This window comes from Mus caroli, chromosome 5 (genome assembly GCF_900094665.2).
Source record: "Mus caroli chromosome 5, CAROLI_EIJ_v1.1, whole genome shotgun sequence".
Classification (NCBI taxonomy): domain Eukaryota; kingdom Metazoa; phylum Chordata; class Mammalia; order Rodentia; family Muridae; genus Mus; species Mus caroli.
The window spans coordinates 5,681,258-5,701,339 of record NC_034574.1 but is presented as its reverse complement, the minus strand read 5'-3'; the positions used below and the strand labels follow the sequence as shown (position 1 = coordinate 5,701,339).

The 20,082-nt window shown below is 38.2% G+C and overlaps 1 protein-coding gene across 4 annotated transcripts in view; it reads left to right on the top strand.

Annotated features, from left to right (window-relative positions):
* The window catches only part of Dmtf1 (cyclin D binding myb like transcription factor 1), a 41,088-nt gene that overhangs the window by 19,620 nt on the left and 1,386 nt on the right, over positions 1 to 20,082 (top strand). For 2 of the 4 annotated variants that reach the window (XM_029477163.1, XM_021162746.2), the window contains 12 exons: positions 2,725 to 2,839; positions 3,800 to 3,876; positions 7,415 to 7,572; positions 8,848 to 8,880; positions 9,676 to 9,785; positions 10,850 to 11,078; positions 12,142 to 12,293; positions 13,507 to 13,716; positions 15,746 to 15,831; positions 18,396 to 18,551; positions 18,865 to 19,242; positions 19,843 to 19,987. In XM_029477163.1, coding sequence (XP_029333023.1) covers positions 2,725 to 2,839; positions 3,800 to 3,876; positions 7,415 to 7,572; positions 8,848 to 8,880; positions 9,676 to 9,785; positions 10,850 to 11,078; positions 12,142 to 12,293; positions 13,507 to 13,716; positions 15,746 to 15,831; positions 18,396 to 18,551; positions 18,865 to 19,242; positions 19,843 to 19,987 — 1,849 coding nt within the window. The remainder of the gene's footprint in view (positions 1 to 2,724; positions 2,840 to 3,799; positions 3,877 to 7,414; positions 7,573 to 8,847; positions 8,881 to 9,675; positions 9,786 to 10,849; positions 11,079 to 12,141; positions 12,294 to 13,506; positions 13,717 to 15,745; positions 15,832 to 18,395; positions 18,552 to 18,864; positions 19,243 to 19,842; positions 19,988 to 20,082) is intronic. The other 2 variants (XM_029477164.1, XM_029477165.1) reach the window with 2 other exon arrangements.

Sequence of the window (20,082 nt, the reverse complement as noted above, 5' to 3'; positions counted from 1 at the left end):
TTTACTTCATATCTTTATTTAATAACTATTTAATATTTTTTTAATTTTTTTAAAGATTTATTTATTATTATATCTAAGTACACTGTAGTTGTCTTCAGGTGCACCAGAAGAGGGTGTCAGATCTCATTACAGATGATTGTGAGCCACCATGTGGTTGCTGGAATTTGAACTCAGGACCTTCAGAAGAGCAGTCGGCGCTCTTAACCACTGAGCCATCTCTCCAGCCCTTAATATTTTTGAATTCAAAATATTTGAACATTTTTATGAAGCATACAGTGACCTTTCATTTAGGAAGTACAAGAGTTCCAGGTTGGTATGTAATATTAAGAACTGAGTACAGGCTGGGCATGGTGGCACACGCCTTTAATCCCAGCACTTGGGAGGCAGAGGCAGGCGGATTTCTGAGTTTGAGGACAGCCAGGGCTACACAGAGAAACCCTGTGTCGAAAAACCAAAAAAAAAAAAAAAAAGAACTTAGTACACCTCATATGTGCTCTGTTTGAATGGAGAGGATTTTTTTCAGTGCTCTTAAAGTAATAGAAAAATTCTTTCTTCCAAATGGGTCTTGTCCAAGTATTCTACCTCTTTAATTTAAAAATTGTATGATCTTTATTATAAAAAGTCTTGCAAATAAAATGAATATCACAGACCAAAGTTTACCAGACTCAACAGTCTGTACATTTCAAAGACTATAGCTAAGATAGCCATTCTGAAGCTATGACGCTTCACATTGGATTCTACACTTTAATATCAAATATATGTTAACCTACCAAAAATGAAAGCTCTCTGACAGGATGAGATTAGGGAGCTGCTTTCTATCCTGCTTTATGACTCCTGTCCATCACCTGCATCCAGCCTTTCCTCCTCCCTTTGCGCCAGCCTTTCTTACTCTTTCTGTTCTACCTTCACTCACATGTATGTTCATTTACATACAGTATTGGCGGGATTCTGCATATGAGGGAGATCATGCAGTTTTCGTCTTTCTGAGATTGTATGATCTAATTTGATATATATTCAAAGTCTATCCATTTTCCTGCAAATTTTGTTACTTCATTTTTTTAGAGCTGAATAGTATTCTAGTTTATAAATTTTCATCATCTAGTTAGTACTAATTTACTTGGTGCTGAAAAGGCATTTGACAAAATTCAACATGCCTTCATGAGAAAAGTTCCAGACACTTTAGAAATAGAGGGAACATAACTTCAATCAATCAATCAAACAAACAAACAAATATGCAGTTAAAACTGTTAAGACTTGCACTTGTTTCAATAGTTTTTCATATAATCACACACATGCATATTATTTGTTTACATGTGTGTGCATGTGTGCATCTGTGCATGCTATAGCACACATGTGAAAGTCAAAAGATAACTTATAAAAATGGATTTGCTCTCCTTCCACAATGTGGGTTCTAGGAATTGAATTCAGGTCAGCAAGTTTGATGCCAAACAGTTTATTTTCTGAGCCATCTCACTGGCTATCCAGTGATTTCTAGCTAGATTTAAATCACTTCCACGAATAGTGTCAAAAGAGGCAACCATGGAGACATGTATCTTCTCACTGTGCTCGGATCTTTCAGTGACAGCTTTATTTCTATGAAAAATGGAATTCCATTCTTCAGACTAGAAATTCAGTTTTTTGTTTAAAAGAGAAACAGTACATTCATACTTGGAACTTACTCCAAGCAGTGACTTAGGCGAGTAATTTATTCAGGCCAGAGAGTAAACTGAATGACAGTTAATCATGTGACTCTCTGATGTATCTATGACAGCCTCATACATGTGGTTGCACTATTACCAAGTCTGTCCTTTTTCTAGTATAGCTCCCTTTAAGCCCATGGTCAAGTCTGTGTTCTATGCCTAATTACCTTGAATGGACTAAAGCTGTAGCCAGTGATGGTGCATAAAGATCCCTGTAGCCACAGTGATAATAACTATTTCTATCATAATTCTTTGAGAGGAACAGAAACACCAGGAAGGCAATGAATCTTCACAGGCTAACAAAAAATTATCAGGAGGTAAAGCAAACAGTGATTCTGCAGTGATTTCTTTTAATCTACTCTGATAATCTTTTATGAAGAAGTCATACTAGGTAAGAGAAAATCCCTGAGGACATAGGCCAGTCATAACACCCAAGGACAGGAGATCTGTCTGAAACTGGCACCAACTGTGTGGAAAAGTTCATTTTGCCTGCAGAAATACCAAAATGACTTTGGAATATATTTTTGTTTGTTTGCTTGCTTGGTTTTGTTTTTGTTCTTTGAGACAAGATCTCACGGTGCAGCTCTGGCTGTCCTGGACCTCACTCTGTAGACAAGGCTGGTCTTAAATTCAAAGAGATCCACCTGCCTCTGCCTCCTGAATGCTGGGATTAAAGGCTTATGTACTCCACTTGGCTTGGAATATCTTACTTCCATTTTTTTGAAACAAGATCTGACCATATAGCCCCAGCTGGCAAACTCAACATCCTTCTGCTTTAGCCTCCCAAATGCCAGGATTATAGGTATGTATGCATCACAACATCCAGCTTCCTATAATGACTTCAGTAATGCAGTACTGATGCAGATGATAAAAGGCAGTGTGCACACAAAAGTGAATGTGTTTGTTAGAATTTTATAATTCCTAGCATCAAAAAAGGTGGGTCAGCTTGGGTATTAAATCAAGCTCCAACCTTTTTCTCTATCGCTCGGCCTACCCCAAACCCCCACCCTCTTCTCTTTTAAAGATTTTACAGAATGATCAACTAGATGAAATATCTCCATTGGGTACTGAGGAAGTTTCAGCAGTTAGCCAAGCATGGTTTACAACTAAAGAAGATAAGGATTCTCTCACTAACAAAGGTAACGCAGTCTGACTTTGAGATTCCAACCCAGAAGCCTTGAGTCTAGAAAGGCTTGTTGTCATCAAGATTCTGAATTAGGACTTCCTTGGTGGGACAGAGTAGTGTAATCTTTCTAACTAATGGGTTTAAATTTTAGCCTGAGTGATACCATAATGCTATTTCTTGTGGAATATTACTACTTTTCTATTTCTGATACAGAGGAAGTTTTGTTGTGTTCTGAACATTATATTGTGGTGGTTTGTTTTGTTTTGTTTTGTTTTGTTTTTTTGAGTCAGGGTTTCCTCTGTGTAGCCTTGGCCGTCCTGGAACTTAGTAGACCAGCCTGGTCTCGAACTCAGAAATCCGCCGCCTCTGCCTCCCAAGTGCTGGGACTAAAGGTGTGCGCCACCACAGCATTGTGGTGGTATTTGAGAGGCAATACAGTTACTGCTTTTAAGAGGAGAAAGTCACTCTTACTTTGGTTTGAAAGTCCTTTAGAAGCTTAAAGTGGAATAGCATTCACATAGCTGAGAGAAGCTGTTACCAAAAAACCAAAGAACTGTGGAATATAGCTGTATGACTAAGGGAAGGCGGCAGAGATCCATGAGTAAACCCCACCTGCCAAAGTGAGCACTGGTTCAGTCATGGCGTCCAGTGTTCTATGCTTACCCAGCCCCAGAATCTTTACTCCTTGGGTTTTTTTGCTTGTAAAAATAATTTTGTAATGAAGGAAATTTTTTGAGTATGATTTGAGTCTTTCCCTTTGTCTTGGCAATTTTTTACTTCTGAAAGAAAAGCAGTACTTAAATCTGTCTTCTTTCAGTAAGGTTATAGTAGCTTCAGTACTTGGACATTTCGGATGAGTGGAACAGCAGATTAGCCTGGTTCTGTTCCTAGGGGCACACATTACAAAGGAAGGCTACTGTGCTTTATTCATCTCAAAGGGCAATGCTTTATGTAATAATGTTCTCATTTAAAGGACATAAATGGAAGCAGGGGATGTGGTCCAAGGAAGAAATTGATATTCTAATGAACAACATCGAGCGCTATCTGAAGGTACACCATGATAATGTTTTCACATTTCAATAATTTGTTTACTGATGATGGCATGAGTATCCAGGTAGTATTTTGTGTGTAAACTACGAATGTCTGACTGATTTTTCTTAACAGAAAATTGCTGCCTTTATAATTTCAAGGTCTGTGAACTTGTCACAGCTTGCCCTTCTCCTCTTGTGGTACTGTGATCATAGGTACTTTTTGTATGTGAGCTGAGAAAGGCTATGAACTTGGAAGGGTGTGAACTAAGAGTGGGTCACATATAGTAAACACTATACATAAATGCTGAGTGGCAAAGGACCAGAGATCTACAACACAAACGTGTAACATTAAACCTTTAACTGGAAACAAGGCAAATAGCCTCAAGGCAGCTGCATAAAGTCCAGGTCAAAAGATTAGAACTTTATTGTACAAGAAATAGGAGGTAATAAAGCTTTAAAGGGAAGCTGATAGTTTAAAGTGGTGAGTTGATGGTGGAGAATCCTCTCCAGAGCCGTGCTGCCTTACCCTTGAGGTGGAGTTAGATGTACATGTTTGAAATGTGATTGTTAGCATTGCTTGGGTAGCAGGATATGATAACTCTTGTTAGCCATTATCATCTGATACATATAAACACATTGCTGCCTACTGTGGCTATATTTCTAAACTGAATGGTAACTGCAATCTTCCTAAGTATGCTTTGTAAACCGGAAAGAGCTTTTTAAAAGCTCTTATTCTTTATAAACTCTCTACAAATGATACATGGAAGTGCTTTTGCAAAGTCTACTTTGAAGAAACAATAGCAACAAAAAGTCAGTAAATAAAGAAGGTTTCTTGCTTAGCAGATTAGAGCATCTCCAGGGGCCCTTCCATTTGAGTGGTCCTGACTAAGCTTTGAGACATTTGAAAGGGCATGTGGGAACTCAACCTGGCGGGGAAAGCAGCTCTGCAAGTCCTCTGCAGGTGCAGTCCTAGTCAGGAAGAGCTGCAGTAGCTTAGAGTTGAGTTCAGGTCATCTGGAGAACAGTGGTAGGACTGACAGGAATTGACAGTATACTTGGGAAGGAGAAGAGATAATTTGTTGGTTTTAATTCTTGATCTTGCTGTGTGGTGCTCTTAGAACAGTGCCAAGGAGCCACTTTTGAGTGTCAGATAGTCCATATGTTGCACACAGTGATAAGCAAAAGTAACTGCCACAAGCACACCTGAGAGGGGCCGGCATGCTTGACCTTGTCCAACAGCGCTTGGATTATAGGTGTTTGCTAAATCCAGCTTTAATTGTGTGCAGTACTAAAACTATGAATAAGTGAAAAAGAGATTCTAAACGTTTTAGAAGATATATACCACTATAATTTTACCTGGCTTTCATGTGTATGTAAAGAGACCACATTTTACGCAGTTTCTCTTGCTCCGCGTTGTAGTTTTTGTTAGACGTCATTTATTGACTTGTGTAGCTGTTATTTTACTGAACAAATATATTTCAGGTTGTTTACTACACAGGAAATGCTTATCTTCATTCTTTTATGTTTATGCTGTTGATTTTCAAGTAAAATAATCTTAGATACTTATTGACCATTATAGCTCCTTTTAAATGTTTCTTTGTATTTTCTACCCATTTGGCTATGGATTTTTTTTTCTGCCAGATGTTCATAATACATGATATATAGTGAGGATTTATAGATTATTCATTACAGATGCCTTGTCAAAATTTAGGGCCCGCTTTTCTTTACATAACATTTAATGGGCAAAGAGTCTTAATTTTAGTATCCATTGTTTATGTTGTCTTGCACACTTGTATAAGATGATATCTTATAAGTATGAAATCTCTTACTGCCCTTCACATTCTATAATTTTGCATTTGAATTTTATCCCCTCAATTGAAGTGAGGTAGGGCTTCAGTTCTTTTTGTGTATGGATGACAATTGCCACAGTGTGTATAGTGGGAAAGTCTTTTCCAATTTTTTTCTAGCTTATCTTTTTGTTGTTACGTTTACCAGTATAACACTCTCTTGAACAGTAATACCTGACAGGACAGATCCCTTCATAAGTGTCATATCTATTTTTAGCACTCTTCTCTTAAAAATTTAGTTTGTAGAGAATGAAATCTTGATACAATTTTTATTGGAACTACAATAACTCAGTATAAGTATTATAATATTTTTAATTTTATGTTCTCCATGACTTTTGTATGCTTTGTAGAGAAATGCAAATGTCTATAGATTGTTTCATATTTGGCAGCTTGATGCAGTGCTTTGGTGTTTGCTTGGTTTATTTTCTCAAAAAATTCTAGCTATCTATATATAAAGCATTCTCTGAAAATAATTATTTTCAAGTATATATTTCTGTCATGTTCTTTTATTATGGCAGCAGCTAACCCTGATTCATTACAAGTTTTATCATTTATGAGTATTATGCTTATATTTTGAAATTTGACATGTTATCTATAAATACTCTGATATGGGTCATTGGAATAATGATTGTTTTGAAACTCAACAAGCTACTACTGCTGGGTGGACTTAAGTTGATAAATAAATTTCTTAGACATCTCTGATTTCAGGATCAGTAGTACTGAGTAAGCTTTAAGCATTGGCCCAAAATTATTTTCTGAAGTTTTTCTCACTTGTTTTGTTATTGAGGTTATGCTAGCCTAATAAAATCAGAAATTACCAACACAGTTATTTATCTCTTGAATATGTGTAGTGTTTTACTGATAATATCACTTGGGCCTGGCACTTTCACTATGAAAACATCAGTAGTAATAGATTTTTTTTTTTTAATTTTTTGGTTTGTGTCTATTTGATTTTCACTTTTCCAGAATCCATTTTGGTAAGTTGATTGTTCAGGATTTAGTCATTTTATGTAAATCCACACTTTTATAAGATTATTTCCTGGTGCACATTTGTTGTTCAGTCTTGGAGCATCTCTGCTTAGGCCTTGTGTGTGTGTGTGTGTGTGTGTGTATGTGTGTGATGCTTGTTGTTCATTTGTGCGTATGTGTCATGGTTGTTGTTCATTTGTTTGTGTGTGTGTGTCATGGTTGTTGTTCATTTGTTTGTGTGTGTGTGTGTGTGTGTCATGGTTGTTCATTTGTGTGTGTGTGTGTCATGGTTGTTGTTCATTTGTTTGTGTGTGTGTGTGTGTGTGTCTCATGGTTGTTGTTCATTTCTAGTATTTGTGTCCTTTTTCTGCCAGGAATGTAACATTTCAAAATTTATTCTTAATTCACCCTTTTAAAGAGCAAGTTTTAAACTTATCTTTCCATTTATTTGATTGGTTATTTTGCTTTTTTGATTTTCTTGTACCTGTCTCAAGTATACTTTTAAATTTTTAATGATTTTTAAATGAGTTAAACAGAAATTGAGTTATTTGAGTTGGTTAATTTTTGTGCCCTTAAGTATCACATGAATAATTAATGCAGCATTAAGTTTATATCTGACTTACTAGCAATAGAGTCTCTCAATGTCATTGTTGACCTTTAACATTAAACTAATTTAAAGCATGCTATATCCATATACATTGTATCAGACATCCCTAAATCAAAGAAATGTAACCCTTTTAGGCTCGTGGAATAAAAGATGCTACAGAAATCATCTTTGAGATGTCAAAAGACGAAAGAAAAGATTTCTACAGGACTATAGCGTGGGGGCTGAACCGGCCTTTGTTTGCAGTTTATAGAAGAGTGCTGCGCATGTATGATGACAGGAACCATGTGGGGAAGTATGAGAACCTGTACTGTGCATGCTTTCATGTAACAGGGGAGTGGTTAAGGAACTATCAGTTTTTAAACTTAATTCCTGAATTGGAGGCAGCTATGAATCCTTACTGATAATTTTGTGATTTTGTAAGTATTTGATATGTGGAGAAACCTGGTAATAAGGACTTCTTTAAGAGTTAGAATCTGAACTATCTTACTTAGGTTAACTTGATTGAATTGACTAGGTCAGAGTTTGTTTTGTAGGTTAAACATTGGCGTGGTTAAAAATCTACGAAGTGTTAATAAAAGAAGTCCAAATTCACTCTTTATTTCCTGATTTGGAAATATAATAGTAATAATAGGATAGTGACGTCATTTGATTTTAAATGAAACCAGAGTAGAAAGTAAATTCGCTAGTAACAGATAGGTTGTGTGGAAAGGCAGCCCTCCTCGAGAGTTGTCAGGGATGCTCCATGCAGGTACTCCATGGGCGGCAGCTGCTCTTGCCTCTGGGATGTTAGGTCACAATGAAGCCTCCTCTAGCCATCAGCGCGCTGCCACTGAAGAAACACTTTACAATGGGGGGTGGGGGGACAAAAGGAAAGTTGTTTGGCTCAGGAATGACTTGGCTAACTTCTCAAAAACCTTCCATGTAGTGCAACTGGCTGTAAAATGGACAGCCTTATATAATGTTCAGATAAATGGTTTTGGTTTTGGGGTTTTTTTTAAAACATATAAAAGAAACATTGTGTTGGCTGTGTCAAAATAGAGAAATGTGTTAGAGTATCTGCCTGACTAGAAAAAAAAATTAGAAATTTTTTTCTCTTTACCTGTCATGTACTGTTATTTATAAGTCTATTGAGCATTTGTAATTTCAGAGACCTAACTAGATAACATAAGGCAAGTAGCTGTTGGAAATGTTGGATTTTCACAGAGAAAGTGATAGAGTATATATGTATATTATAGCTAAAAATAATTATTAGAGCTTTTAAGAATATAGAAGCATTCAACTTTTTAAGAACTCCCTTTAGCCGGGCGTGGTGGCGCACGCCTTTAATCCCAGCACTTGGGAGGCAGAGGCAGGCGGATTTCTGAGTTCGAGGCCAGCCTGGTCTACAAAGTGAGTTCCAGGACAGCCAGGGCTACACAGAGAAACCCTGTCTCGAAAAACCAAAAAAAAAAAAAAAAGAACTCCCTTTAAAGCCCTTTAATAATATTATCTGTGTGCTGTGTGAGTTAATGTTCGGGTCTCTAAAGTGTATTTAATTGATCTCCTCTCCCGTGTTCTGAATTTCTAGATACACTCCTGAAGAAATAGAGAAGCTCAAGGAGTAAGTTTTCAACTTTGTTTTTATGACTGCACTTGTTAGCTTTTGTGAAAGACTGGTATAATTTCATCTGGCTATTAAAAACGTGAATTTCTGTTGGAAGATACATAGGTATACCTCTAATAGACAAATTAGTCTCCTATTGTTAGTCACCAGATGCTTGCTAAGGCCGCTAATAGGTAGGTAGTCCAAAAGAAATTAAGTGAATATCTTCAGTGGCCTGAACACTAAACTTAGGAAATTTATACCAGGATCAAAGGCCTGCTGTAAAACTAAGACGGGGTGAACGTTCCCCGGAATGAAGGGCTGTATTTCCAGAAGCATAATGTTGTTTCATTGACCTACGACTATAAACATGAAGTGCAGTGTGTACTTTATGTGTACGTCTGTGTATATCTGAAGACAATTGCAAGTGGATCCTATTTATAAGGAACTGTTGGACTTTTTTTAAATGTCTAAAGATGCTTGTTAACAATATTCTCAAAAGGAAAAACTTTGGGGCTTGCCTGGGAATTATGTAGCCTGAGGGGAAATTTGGTCTTTTTGAACACGTATCCAAGTTACCTATTTTTTCTCTGACCCAGGAAAAGGGCAATTGCTGCCTGTTTTTTTTCACCCACAGACAACTGTGGACCTCACACAATAAAAGCCACACTTTCAAACTTTGGCTCTCAAAAGTATTGCTGCCCACAACTTCCAAACCAGTCAAAAGGGAAGAAGAAGAATGAAGAATAAATGGTGAAATTAAAAGGGAGAAAACAATTGAACCAAATGCTGATCGGCAGACTCTTGTTCTAGGCTCCGGATAAAACATGGCAATGACTGGGCAACAATAGGGGCGGCCCTAGGAAGAAGTGCCTCTTCTGTCAAAGACCGCTGCCGGCTGATGAAGGATACCTGCAACACAGGTACTGTGAGTGTGCTGGGGGCCTCCCTTGTCAGACACCGTGGGTCTCCCACTAACCCAGAGGATCATTTCCTACTCCTTTCTTCCCTTGGTTTAAAAGATAAAGCCAACTGAGTGTTAAACTTTAAAGTACAGTACATTGAATGTTGATAGCAAGGACCTAAGTCTGACTCTAGCATGTTTCAGTTTTGTATCAGTTTAAAACTGTTCCACATGGGAAACCATTCCTTTTTAAGACAGACGTAGTTTTGACGTAAGGCCATCTAACTGGACAGCAGCCTATGTTTATGAAGGCTTAAGGCTCAGGAGAACCCCAAGTCAGGAAGAACTTGTGAATGTTTCCGTGGTTTGTATGTATTTGTGGATCTCAAACTTGAATTAGAGTTTTCCATAAACAAATTTATAGTTCTCAGTATTTCAGTATTCTGATAGGTCTGCACATACCTCTTATATATACAAATGTACTGAAGATCAATGTCAGACCTAATGTTTGTGAGAAACAGTAATCTGTAGAAACCCTCTGTCTGTCATTGTCTCTATCTTTTCTGACCCTTAATTCCTCTGTAAAACAAGTTACAGTAGATTCTCTCATAGGTCTTCTTTGGTCTTATGCTCCTGAAGGATCCATAATCCATATTCAGTCTTTTAATTAAGAAAATTTTTTCCAAGTTTAGTTTAGCTTCTAAACAGTGTTTTTCTTTACCCCCTTACCTAACTAATGAAAACTCAAGGGTAGGTCCTCTGTCTCACTCACCACCGTTAGTACCAATAAGACAGCGAGAGCATGATGTGGCTTAAGGAAGGAAGCAGAAGCTTTGGATGATGCTCCAGAGTTCTGTGCACTGCTATAGGCAGTCTTCGTAGCTATATTTAGGTAATATATCGATCCTTAAAAAGCCAATAAATTCTAATTCTTGTGAGTACATGTGGTTTCCTGATGAGTGCTGTTGTAAAATAATCTATCAACAGAACTACTCATATTTTGCATTTGTGCTTGGACATAGAGGGCTAGATCCTATGATGACTGAGAAGATAACAATGTAGTCTGGATGATTGCTTTCTCAGGGAAATGGACAGAAGAAGAAGAAAAGAGACTTGCAGAGGTAGTTCATGAATTAACAAGCACGGAGCCAGGTGACATCGTCACACAGGGTGTGTCTTGGGCAGCTGTAGCTGAAAGAGTGGGTACCCGCTCAGAGAAGCAGTGCCGTTCTAAATGGCTCAACTACCTGAACTGGAAGCAGAGTGGGGGTACTGAGTGGACCAAGGAAGATGAAATCAATCTCATCCTAAGGTTTGTATCCCATATCTTTGGCAACGAAAGCCTGCTCGGTTCTTGATTGACTTTCCTCTTGATTTTCTTGCGTGCCTAATGAAAAGCCGCCTTTCTGTGGAGAGCCATGTTTAAGACCCTGAGTCGTTTACAGTGAGCTCTTTGTTCCTTTATGGTTGATGTCGGTAGTACCCAAGCAAAGGACCAATGAGGATGCAGACACTGAGGCAGTGGCAGTGAAGCTTTCGCACTGTCCTCCAGAGTGCCTCAGCCCTAGCTTGTGGGAACGCGCTAGAAGAAGTGTGTTTCAGCCTCCTGCGCGTCCGACCTTGCTTACTGTCGTTGGCAACAAGGACGTAGTAACAGTCACATGCACCATCAGGTTAGACCAGAGTAAACACTTCGGCCTCACAGACGTTCAGCAGATAGCTTTAAGATAATGGCAGTGCTGTGTGTGTGTGTGCATGTAAATTTGTTTCAACCATAAAAACTAATGAACAAAAACATCGTGGGAAAATCTTCAGAACATTACAGTTATAGTCTTCGTGACAGTAAAAGCTAGGAAATAGTAGACTTTTAAGACCTGATTTAGTTATATTGTCATGCTGGGTTTTGTTTCATTTTTCCATTTTGTTTTTTCTCAACTAAGTCATTTTTTATATATAATTTTATATATGGTGAATTTGGTATATATTTTTATATATGGTGAATTTCTGAACATATTTAGTTTCTTTATAAATGGAAAAGCTCAGAGCCAAGAAATAACTTATTAAAAACCAAACTATATAAAACAGTGCCCCACTGTGCAACTAGACCTGCCCTTGATCTGGTTGTCGACTTTAGCCTGCTCCCTTTCCTTCTTGGTGCTAGATCTGCTTCTAGCCATTTACAGTTGAGCACCTTGTTGCACTTTAGTTTGTCTTCGTTCTTAGGCTGATTTACACTGCTGAAGTCCTTTCTCTTTAATAGTGGGACCTCATTGCCTAATCTACCATTCTCCTTTATTGCTGGTCCTGTCACCTATAGTATGAGGAGGATTTATAAATAAATTTAAGATCTAATAGATTTCTCTTATAATCTGTAGGATAGCTGAGCTTGATGTGGCCGATGAAAATGACATAAACTGGGATCTTTTAGCTGAAGGATGGAGCAGTGTCCGTTCACCACAGTGGCTTCGAAGTAAATGGTGGACCATCAAAAGGCAAATTGCAAACCATAAGGATGTTTCATTTCCTGGTAATGTACTACTTGCTTACAGTGTTACTTCTGAAAAAATAGTGGTTAGAAGCTCTTTGCCTCAAGTAAAGGCCATTATGGCAGGCTTTCGGTTAACTGCCCTGTTCCTTTGAGTACTTGTCTCTTCTGCTCTAGAGAAGAATCCATGTGAGCTGTAATTCCCAAAGCTGTAAGGGGAGGACACGTTTACATATGTTCATGTTCTTCCACATAAACTATAAAGAGGAAGTAAATTTTACATGGTTTCATTTAGTACAAATCTTTCTTGAAAATGAGTTAAGTTTGTTATTTGGAGAAAAATCTGGTACTCCGTTTTGGAGAAAATAGGCTCTTATGGGTTTCTACTTTTGTTACTAAATCCAGAGATCTTAAATGGGATTCATTTAAGGACTTGCATTTTTGCATTTAGGTACTAACCCAAGTTACAGAGTCTGCTTTAAGCTATCAAACAAATTTCTCATCTTACGGCACTCCCAACTCAGTTTTCAAAGGAGAATTCAATGCTGAGGGTCACAGTTAGAAAGGATTAATGTAGATTACTATGAAGGAGCAAAAGCTGGATATTGTGGTTCACACTTAATCTCAGCACTAAGAAAGCAAAGGCAGGCAGATCACTACAGACAGACAGACACCCTTCCCTCACACTTGCCAAAAGGAGCAAAATCTAGAGTGAAAGGCCTTGAGTACATACTACTATTTGGCAGTCAAGTGCAGCCCTTGAGTCATTAGTGGAAAAGTGCACACTATTCATTTCAAAATAAATGTCCTAAAAAATTGTACCAGAAGACGTAGGACACAGAAGATACTCTTTCCATGCCCTTCACAATGTCCACCCATTTCTATTTTGTTATAGTTCTAATGGCAAGAACAGTATGATTTTAGTATTTTTAAAATCTGGGCAGGCATGGTGGCACATGTCTCTTACGTCCAGGCTGTCTGAGGAGCAGAGAGAGCTATAGGATCACTAGGTCTAACAATTGGAGACCAACCTGGGCAATATAGCAAGACCACTCCCATCTCCAAAAAAAAATTTTTTAATCCTTTTTTAATGTTATGATGGATGTTATATTATTACTAGTTCTCACGTGCAGTATACAACTATTTACTCCAAATACTTTCCCTCCTTACCCTCCTCCTACCCTACTTCCCTTGTTGCTTAGATGGTGGTCTGTCGGAGAGTCAATGTTCTTTTTGTCTACCCATCTCCCTTCAGTCCTAATAAAAGGTCTTAAACAGTTACATGAGAACCAAAAAAACAACCCAGTGCTTTTGGAGAATAAATCAGGATCTGGAGTTCCAAACAGTAATTGCAATTCCAGTGTACAGCATGTTCAGATCAGAGTCGCCCGCTTGGAAGATAATACAGCCATCTCTCCAAGCCCCATGGCAGCGTTGCAGATTCCAGTCCAGATCACCCACGTCTGTAAGTGTTGGCACCTCAAGACTCCTTGCCATTGGGCCTTAGGATCTAGTTAATGGCTCCAGTGACTTTTAGTCTTCTAGAGTGTTGATGGACATTGAATGGGGAGATCTAAGGCGTTTTATGTTTACCTCCGTTAACATTTGCACAAGAATGAATGCGTGACAGGAAGAGCTTCAGCCGCCTAGCAGCTACAAGTATTTCTAAATCATCTCTAGGTTTTATAATTAAGGGTAAGAATTTTATAGAAATTAATCAAATCGATATCTAAATCACTGATTAGTAGAAAACTTTTTCCTAAAACGTAATTAACATGCAGAGATAGAATTCAGTGTGACATGCCATTTATAATTTATCCAGAATGTAAACAACATAGGGGTGGATCTGAGGTAGTGGATTTTAAAAACGGCATCTTTATAAAGGTTGGGAAAAAAATTAAGGTAGTAAAGGGACAGTTGGATGCAGGAAAATGTTTCTAATCTCCGTTATCTTTGCCTGTCAGTTTTGTGCTTAGATTTCAGGAACCCAGCAATAGAGAGACAGGAAAGACTTCACTTCAGTTCCAAGTGTACCTTCCTCCCCCTTCTGACATTTCTTTGATTGTAGTGACAGGAATTAGTTCCAGTTCTTGGAGCCATCTTTATTTACCATACACCCCCCTTTTTTTTGGTGGTGGTGGTGGTCCTACATGATGCTGTTTGCCTATGAAAGGTTACTGTCTACAAGCCTACACTTGGTGTTCACCTGAGCATTTTATTACTACATTTTGAATAAGTTTTTGCAAGATACCCTCCTATTACATGCTGTGTTTCTTGACTTCATCTATAAGATGCTAATAGTGTTTTCTGTCATTGGGACAAATATAAATAAATAAATAAACAAATAAATACACGCATATCTAAATGTACCCTCTCGGTACCCTTGTTTAGAAACAAGGGGCACGGACTGATACTTTGACGATAATGTGTCTATATATGCAATAACTATCAAAGTTACCTTTGAGGGGGGGCTGCACTTGCCTTGCATGGGTGAAGTTCTGCATTTGATCCCCAGCACCACAAAGCTACTTTAGAAACATTTAAACTAATTACTTGTTTTACTTATTATTTGGCCCTCCATGTTTTTTATAGTTGAAGTGAGAGCAGTTTTTAGTCTAAATAAATATATAAGATGTTACTAATAAATTGTCCAGGAGAGTGTTAGCCACCATTAGAATGACAATATCCGTTAAGAAGACAGCAAATATTTTATAAATGGAACTTTAATACTTATTCATACTATCTCCTTTTAGTAATTTTAAGAGTTTTATTACTAACTGCAAGATATGAGTAACGTAAGAGTTCTGTAACCCATCCATTATTGTTAGCATTCTGACCCTAGTCTCTTAATTTTGTTCATTAGACACCCCCCTAAAATACTGTCTTCTAAAAAAATACAAAAATGCTATCATTTGATTTTAAAATTACTTTTACTCATAACAACTATAGAGGTAGGACAGATAAAATCTGAATGTTCACTTTGGACTCAGTTACTTTTCAGTGGCCATGGAAGAAGCGGTGTTACTAGATATCTCATGTTACAAGAAGGCCAGTCCGCACCTATAGTGCTTGCTAAAAGTATCCAGAACATGGTTCTCCAAGTTTCTTCTCTCTCCTTCCACATTAGCCTTGGTGTGTTCTTGCTTCCTAACACTTGCAACACTTTCTAATATACACCAAGAGTTAACAGCAAACCTCTTGTACGGTTCCAATAGTTTCTTTGGCTTTATGAGGCTTATGGTGTTACTATTGCTTTCTAGAAAGTAGGAAAGCATATATATTCTAAAAAAACATGGTAGGCATGATTGTTTTAGTAAAGCTGGCAGTGGGCTAATGTTAGCTATTGTGTTGATCTTTGTGCCATCAAAGATAGGTCCATCATGTAGCTTTAGGCTTACAGGCAAATGATTCATTATGAGATTTCCTTCCTGACAGCTGGATCCATTGGAGAAACTTCACAAAGCATTTTATTCTTGTCCTTGTTCTTATTACAGCTTCAACAGACTCCCCTGCTGCTTCTGTTGACTCAGAAACAATCACACTAAACAGTGGAACACTACAAACATTTGAGATTCTTCCAGTGAGTAATACTTGAGATAATAGTTATTGGCTGTTCTTATGCAAAACAAAGCTCAGGTATCTTTACTAGAACTGTTATTGTGAAATTAGAATTCTGAGGCCAGATGGACAGTCTAGACAAATGAGACATCCACCAGTCATTGTCATACTGCTGTTTCTCCATGCTTTGTTTACATCCCCAAATGACAGGAGTACTGAGTAGACGGTCTAACTTTGTGCTGACTGATCACTGAGAGCTGGTGGAGCCTTCATGAGCTGTTGGTAGCGTTTATTGAGTATGTTGAGTAAGCAGTTAAAACTAGCCACTGCATACAAACTTTCTAGTTCCAGTCCTTCCTGGTTAACTAGTGAATCTTGTTATTTGTAAAAATGTGAAAGTTTATCAGGAGCTGGGGAGATGGCTGTGTAAGCGAAAGGACCGTAGATTCCCAACACTGAAGTAAAAAACCTGGGTGTGGCAGCACATACCTACCTGCTGGATTTAATGGCCAGTCTAGCCATGTCAGTAAGAGAGACTGAGGAAGACGCCTGTGTTGGCTCTGGCCTACATTCGCATGTTCACATGTGTGCACACTACACACTTAACCATCAAAGGATCAAATCTAAGAGAAAGGAAAGTATCTGTTGACATAAGAACTCATGCAGGAAAGCTTCATTTCAAATTTTGGGTTAGCAGCGTGATTACTGTGCCGGGTAGGAGAAGCTGCAGCTTCAGTCGGCCACACAATCACTGATAAACAGGTACTCATCCACAGTGTGCCTACTTCATCTTCAGTGAGTCGCATATTAAAGATACACTTTTGGCTTAGCTCCATAAGTGACAGAAACATCTCTTGGGGCTCTCACTTATTTGAAATTCTCCAAATAAACATCTGGATATGATAGAAGTAAATTTTGGGTGCCTCTAGCTGGGGGGAACGGGTCATAATTTAAATGTACAAGGTTTCTTTTAGGGGCGATGAAGATCAGTTCAGGTCTTCCTTCCTAGAGTGAGCCTGGAGTTAGTTCTCACTATTTTATTAAGAAAATGTAAACACTATTCATGTCGCTTCAAGATTTAAAGAATTAGATATTAATACAGTAATTTAGTCAATACCTTTTGCTAGCTCCCTGGAAGATCACCAGAGTATCAATAGATTCTCTTTCCATCTCCAACTTAAAGTGGTCTCACAGTGGGAATGTACAGTGTATTTAACAATGATAGAAAAAGAACTTGTTATTTTAACTTGGGGAAAGGAGTTAAAGGGGGGAAAAATATACACATGTATTGGGTGTTAAGGGTTCTTACCTAGGAGGTTCTACAAAATGTTTTATGAGTCTTATCTCGCTCGGGCTGGAGCGATTGCTCAGCAGTATGAGCCCTAGCTGTTCTTCCCAAGGACCCAAGCTCTGTTCCCAGCACCTACATTATACCTCACAACCATCTGTGATTTCAGTTCCAGGGTGAAATTTAACACCGTTTTCTTTCCATGGTGGACACCAGGAACAATACATTGGGCATACAAACAGCAGGCAAAACACCCATACAAGTAATTTTCTTGAAATATATAGACTTAAGTGTATTAAAACACTTGAAATGTATATACATACATTCAGTATTCTTTGCTATTTGCAGTAAATGCTTGAAACATTTAGAAAAATTGTTTTTCACTTTTCAAAAAAGCAAAGAAAAACTTCATTTCCCAGTGGGTAACAGGTACTTTAACAATTTGGATGTCTGCCAGCCCTTTCCATGAGACAGAGATTATCTCCTTGTTAGCAATAAGAAAACCTGTATTCAGGGATTTGAAGCACAGGAAAGACTTTGGCCAAGACAATATTAAACTGAAAAATAGATCATCCAGCTTACCCACTACCTAGTGTATAAAAATGCATATTCTGCAGGTTATTACAATAACCCAGACTCATCACAGAGACACAGTTTTCTAGTAGTGTCTTCATTTTCCTGAATATATGAGTATTTCCTAACATAAAACACTCAAGTAGATAAGCACTGCTGATACACCTTTTCAGAAACTTAAACTATTACTTCTGCATCTTGTTATGGGGACAAGGGGACATGCCTTAATGGTGTTGGAGGTCAAAGGATAACTTGCAAGAGTCTGTTCTACTGTGGATCCTGGGGAGCAAACTCCAGTTTGGCAAACGCCGTAACCCACTAAGATAAGATATCTTGCTTGTCTTAAGAGGTTTTGGGTTTTTTTTGTTTTGGTTTTTTTTTTTGGTTTAGTTTGTTTTTTTTTTTTTAAACTACAGCAAAAAGTTTAAAGAGGTGATTGAAAAGTGGGTTCCTGTATTGCCCATGGTGGCTCCTGAATCTACTGTATTGATACTTAGTTGAAACCAGAACATAGAAATGCATGGGAACAAAAGACATAGGAACTGCTTTATTCATTATATCTCAGATGGTTGGAGACGGTTCACATAATAAAGAATACTCACGTTATCATTTGTACCTTCATGATGGGCAAGCGCAGTTGCTGGCTACTAAATGCAAGTTAAATGTAGATGTGGAGTTAATCGATGGGCTTTTGGGTCTGTGCTGAATTGCTTTCTCTTCTTTAGTCTTTCCATTTACAGCCCACTGGTACTCCAGGCACCTACCTTCTTCAAACAAGCTCAAGTCAAGGCCTTCCCCTAACACTGACCACAAATCCCACAGTAACCCTGGCAGCTGCTGCTCCTGCTTCTCCTGAACAGATCATTGTTCATGCTTTATCCGTATGTTATATACTTATAATTTTTGAGTGCCTGATTACTTGATAAAAGTTGTTTGGGTATCAAGAATATTTCATACTACCTGTCCTCGGTACAGTCTTCTGCATGTGGTTCTTCCCCGGGTGTACCTGTAATCGCCACTGTTTGTTTAACAGAGAGTGATACCCATTCAAATAGGAAATGTACAAGAAGGGACTCGAAGGGGTCGGAAACACAGGTAGAAAAGTGATGAAGTAGCTGCAGAGGTGAAAGGCGTGGGGAAGGGAGACAGTTCTTTGTCATTTTGTCATTGATAGTTTCTTTTAATGTGTTACAGCCAGAACATTTGTTGAACACAAGCGATAATGTCACGGTACAGTGTCACACACCAAGAGTCATCATTCAAACTGTAGCTACAGAGGACATCACTTCTTCTTTATCCCAAGCGGAACTGACAGTTGATAGTGATCTTCATTCATCTGATTTCCCCGAGCCTCCAGATGCACTCGAAGCAGACACTTTCCCAGACGAAATTCCTCCGCCTAAGATGACTATACAGCCATCATTTAGTAATGCTCATGTATCTAAATTCAGCGACCAAAATAGCACAGAGCTGATGAACAGTGTCATGGTCAGAACAGAGGAAGAAATTGCCGACGCCGACCTGAAGCAGGAAGAACCGCCTTCTGACTTAGCCAGTGCTTATGTTACTGAGGTAAGCTCTGTAGAAGACTGTAGCTTGTGTTGCCTTGGGCTTCACGAGTGCTTTAAAGGAGAGATACGCTGTAGTACAGTGCTTCTCAACCTTCCCAACACCAAGACCCTTTCATTCATTCCTCAGGTTATGGTGATGACCAGCCATAAAATTATATGTTTGCTACTGTTATGAATTGGAATATAAATATCAGATGTGCAACCCCAAAGGGGTTGAGAACAGTTGCTCTAGTACCTTCTTTTCTTTTGACTCAGAGTTTCAATTCAAAAATTATAAATTAATGAGTTCTTGTTGCTGACAGAAATGAGCAGGCAGAGACACCTGGGCATAGTTCCTTGCTGAAGTGTCCCCTTTTCACAGGCAACAAATTGTTGCCATCAACTCCTGGATCACCTTTGGGTGGTATGGGTAATGGTAGATTTTAGAAATTACATGTATCCCACAGTGCAACATAATTCTTTTCTCTAAGGTCTAAACCTTTATGTCCTAATTTTCAGATGGAATATATTTGAAAACTAAGTAAGTACTAACAAACATGGACACTTGGAATGTAAATCAGTTTCTCCCTTTTTTTTTTTTTGTTTTTTAAATATTATGTAGGATTTAGAGTCTCCCAGCATAGTACACCAAGTTCATCAGACAATTGATGATGAAACAATTCTTATCGTTCCTTCACCTCATGGCTTTATCCAGGCATCTGATGTTATAGATACTGAATCTGTCTTGCCTTTGACAACACTAACAGGTACTCTACTAAGACTTCATCACGAGCCTGATAAGTAGTAAGGGGATGGGGCGAATCAGGCTGTTGTTCTCTTGATCTACCAGTGTTCTTTTATT